General features: G+C 40.4%; 1 protein-coding gene across 1 annotated transcript in view; it reads right to left on the minus strand.

Moving 5' to 3' along the window:
- Nucleotides 1-4225, minus strand: part of NPHP1 (nephrocystin 1) — a gene marked incomplete at its 5' end in the record, with an annotated part of 17575 nt that extends 13350 nt beyond the window's left edge. The window contains 7 exons of the mRNA XM_029086672.1: nt 245-329; nt 1038-1080; nt 1524-1615; nt 2475-2576; nt 2897-3101; nt 3550-3686; nt 4131-4225. Of these exons, the coding sequence (XP_028942505.1) occupies nt 245-329; nt 1038-1080; nt 1524-1615; nt 2475-2576; nt 2897-3101; nt 3550-3686; nt 4131-4225 (759 nt within the window). The remainder of the gene's footprint in view (nt 1-244; nt 330-1037; nt 1081-1523; nt 1616-2474; nt 2577-2896; nt 3102-3549; nt 3687-4130) is intronic.
- Nucleotides 4226-4692: the final 467 nt, after the last annotated feature.

Below are 4692 nucleotides of genomic sequence, written 5' to 3' on the forward strand. Positions count from 1 at the left end.
GAAATCATTAGGAAATTTGTCATTGCCTCTGTGTGGCCAGGATTTCACACAAATAAATTAAAACTTAATGAAGAAGAAAAAAAGCGCCTTTTATACATTATTTGACAGGTGAAATATAGCCTGTACAATTGCCAATTATAATTAAGCAATACTGATTTTAGTCCAATAGGCTAGTAACCAGACTAAGAAACTCACCACAGACACTTAAGAATCCTGCACTGCAATTATTATGAGAAAACTTTACCTTCTTCTAAGAGCTGGAAAAGCGTGGACAGGCGGAATCCAGCAGGAACTGCTCCCATGGTTGTCAGTACCTCTACTGTGTCATTCTATTGCAAAAAAAGAAAAAGGATATACATATTCCTCCTATTTAACAGCTAATTCTACCCTAATTTAGAACTCTCACATATCCAATATCAGAGACCTGGGGCATCCGTCACCTCATCTGAAGCTAGTTGGCCCATCCTCAGGAATCATAGAATCACAGAATGGTTTGGGTTGGAAGGGACCTTAAAGCTCACCTAGTTCCAACCCCTCTGCCATCAGCAGGGACACCTTCCACTAGACCAGGCTGCTCAAAGCCTCATCCAACCTGGCCTTGAACACTTCCAGGGAGGGGGCATCCTCAGCTTCTCTGGGCAACCTGTGCCAGTGAAAGGGTTTACTTTGTTTCATGTATGAACCCAGACACGATTCCCATTTTGTTAAATCCCTCTTCCATTTCGAAGCAGCAGCAGAGCAGCCAGTTACACAACAAAATCACACCCTTGAAAAAGAAATGGTATAATACTACTGTGGCAACACAGCAAAAGACATCTCATTTGCATCTTCATTCCGACACATGGGCTGGGCTGCAGCCTATTTCTAAAGCATTACAGAATATTTTGGTAGCATTTCTTGCTACAAAAAAACTAAATAGAGATGTTAATTAAAAACAATGGTCTGTAATATGAGAAATGGTGTTTGGTAAAAGGCAAACCTTATCTACAAAATAAACATTATGGTAGATGAAGTTGCTGTGTAAGAGATGCACGTACCTCTGTGATAGCCCTTCTTACAGCACTCCAATGAGAATCTGTTCTGGAAGAAAAATAATGCATTTTTTATAATTTATCATCCTCATGTAGATAAAAATTTAAACACTAAATAAAGGTTTGTCTTCAAGTACCAGCAGCTTAATAACCATATCTATATGAGATACTAATAATGATATCTCTCCAGCTACTACGACTAATTGCTAGACTATCTCATTAGCTGGAACATGATTCAATACATGGCCCAGCCATTCTTTGACTTTATGAGAGTGGGGGAAAAAAAACGCAAACCAAAGCAAAACTCCCAAACAAACCCACTCAAGTGAAAGTGTGTCTGCAAGCTCAAAAAAAAGCAAGCGACTGCTGTACTTAAAATAAAAATGCAGTCACAAAGAACCAGATGCCCTTGTGGGGTACTCTCACTGTAAGAAATGTACTGCCAGAGGAAGAATAATTTCATACTGACTTGCTTTCACATCATCCATTTACCTTTTTTTAATTTCAGTTCCATCTGCTGTTTCATCCACCACTTCTATGTGTTCTTCACTTTGTTCTTCGCTGTCAACATCTTCATGATGGACCTGTAATAAAGATTTCTTCACAGTTTTGTTCTTAAAAATGCTTTCTCCAGCCATAGTGCATGTTAGTAGTTTAGAAGAGGAGATTTTCTGTCTGTAATGACCTATCACCCCACAGCACTGTAACTGCAGAAAAGTGCCCTTAGCTCTGCAGTTGCAGCAAGGCACTGGAGTATTCATACAAGTAAGCAAGAGAAGGCATTTGTAAAGCAGATTGTTTAAAAAGAGAAATAGATCAGCATAACGAACTGAAACGTTAGCTACTCAACATGCTCTTTAGTTACATTGAGAAAAGCTCTATTCCACAGGGTAAAGGTTGGACTAACAGGAGTCACTCCATCCAAACTGTACCCTCATGTAAATAAACGTTCACCACAACTGTACATTAGATATATGTGCATAAGCACATATACTAAGATGTGTAAGCCATTCTAAAAATGAAAATTCAAAAGTTACAAAACTTTACAATCTATTTTTGAAAAGGTCCTTCCATGTCAAATTACAAAATACTCCAACATTTACATGGACTCACACTTCATATAAATCACAAAAAGCATGAATTAGTTCATAGCAGCTTGGAGTCTTCAGAGTTGACCTTTAGTGACAAAGATTATGACTTTCATAGTCAGAAATCTTCTCTGCACTTACATGACATATCTTCACAAGGCACAAAAATACTGCTTTTGCTAGCCATCTCCACACACTTGTATACTAACATGGAGTTATTTCCAAATAACTGGCAAAACACTGCTGTGTGTCCCCATGGAAGCATTATGATCAATTTTACGCAGCTATATTATCATTAATATATATGAAACAACAGAGGTGAGACTAGAACAGAAGAAGATTGCAGCACACTGACCACAAGATAGGTTCTAGGAACGAGGCCTCTCTCCCCTTTCGAGTTTTCGGCTACCCACCAGCCATCTGCCTTCTTGTCATGTATAAGTAGGACTTCACCTTTCTTTGCCATTAGAAGGAGAGACAGAGACAAAATACAACCAAATATTTAAAAATTGTTCCAGGCACAATTTAAAACCAACCAACCAAAACCACCACAAAAGCCTAACTTTTCCCAGAACAGAGATCACTGACTACCACGACGGACCCTGCCACTACAGAAGATGGCAAAAGGACACCAAGCCAAATACACACCAGGAAAAGCCATTTCTCCCTGAATCCCGCAAGGAACCAGCTGAATCCCAGAAGCATAGGATTTAATGATGGTTGTTGCTTAACACAGAATGATCTGCAGCCAAAAAACTTTTGCAGAGACATTTTTACCGTAAATGTGAGATCCCCTTCCTGCTGTGCATCAAAGTTTCCAACTGCAATACATTCTTTAACATTTGGATCATCCAACAATTTATCCTCATCATCATCATCTGCTTCTGCACTGTCTTCCTTCTCGCTACTTTCTTCCTCTTCACTCTCATCCTCTTCTCCATTTCCACCTTCTGTTTGAGGATCTTTCTGATGTTCCTCATCTCTACTCAAAATAAATCAAACTTTCTTTTAGTATTATTTTAACAAAACTTCTTGAAATCGCTGTAAAGCCTTGCAATATGGGCTTCTCTGCAAGTATATTATCCAGATACAGTGTTTTCATTCCTGTATCTTACTCTATCCTAATGTGAAAAAATACCAAAATCCCAGTGGTGATTCCCCTTTCAGTGAACAGACCGCATTGCATCCTCTCCTCTCAACAGCCACGTTATATTTCAGCCATTAACCAACACCCTCAGAAAATTTCAGCAAGTCCTTCTTCACTGCATCAAGAAACAAGCTCCATAAGAGCTGGCTGGCTCTTCAGTACTTCTTTTTTAAATGTATGTTAAGACCATAAAGGGGATGAGCTAACAATTTTTCAGGGTCCTTTCCAACCATACATGTACAATTCTATAAAAGCACAGATTGTACTTGTTTAAACTACTTACGCTGCATGATTCCTAGTCACGTTATCCTGATCCAAGGCAAGAGCAAGTTTCTGCAGCTGCTGACAGAGTTTTAGCAATAGCTTTTCTTCTTCTTCTTTCCTCTGATTATAATTTCCCACAGGTGCAGGCTCATCAGCCTGAGAAAAAAGAACACCAGAAGTTGCTCAGAGTTAAAATTTCCCTATAAAGTTAGTTTTCCAGACATGTCTTAAAAGCTTTTGCCTTCCTGGGCAGCTGTCACTTTCTGTTTAGTGACATCTTTCTTGCCCTTTTACTCTGCCATGATGAAATTCCATGTTAAATTTCAAATTTGCATTCTCTGCTTCCAATACAAGGCATTGGGTTGGTAAACATAATGTATTCGGTTGATAAAGATTTTAAGTGCAGAACTTGTACATGATAAAGCATTAAAAATATGCTTTTAAATAATATAAATGGATCTCGGAGATCCCAGTTGGGGGTTGTGCAGTTATATGCATTGCTCTCGAGACATCTAAAAATCAAAGGAAGCTGGTGTTCTCAAAACACTCACTGTGATGCATTTTGGAGAAAACCATTAACAAACTGGTCTCCACACTTACTTTTCTCAAATTGTGAAGAGCATTTGTATTCTCATCCACCAGTTTCTTCAGCTGCATGCATCTGAATTGAAAGCAAGACAGGTAGATAGCATTTTCTTAAAGATTCTGATAGACAGGCGACTCAAATCATGCACACTTACTGAAACACGTCAGTTTTGATACTCAGACCTTCACCCAGCTCTGTGTGCATGCAGCTTGACAAATACCAGTGCAGCTGCTTAGCTGAGTATTAACTGTGATGTGCAAGTTCCCACTTAAAACTAAGGATTGGGAAGGAGCTTCCCTGTTGTTTCCGCCTGGAAAGTAGACGAGTGAGAAGGGACAGGGACGAGATCTGTACAATCAGAAGAAAAATGGAGAGGTGCATAGGGAACCGACTGCTCCTCCTGATGCAAAGGCGGTGGGGAGCGGAGTGAACCTGCCCGGGACCAGGGAGGGTTCACCCCACAACACACCGCTCAGCTCTGCATCTCCCGGCCTCGGGGCGCTATGGAAAGCGCTGAGGGAAGGCTGAGGGCAGGGACCGGGTCCCCCCGCAGCCTCCCGCCCAGCGGGGACCCCT

Source organism: Antrostomus carolinensis, unplaced genomic scaffold (assembly GCF_000700745.2).
Source record: "Antrostomus carolinensis isolate BGI_N321 unplaced genomic scaffold, ASM70074v2 scaffold53968, whole genome shotgun sequence".
NCBI lineage: Eukaryota > Metazoa > Chordata > Aves > Caprimulgiformes > Caprimulgidae > Antrostomus > Antrostomus carolinensis.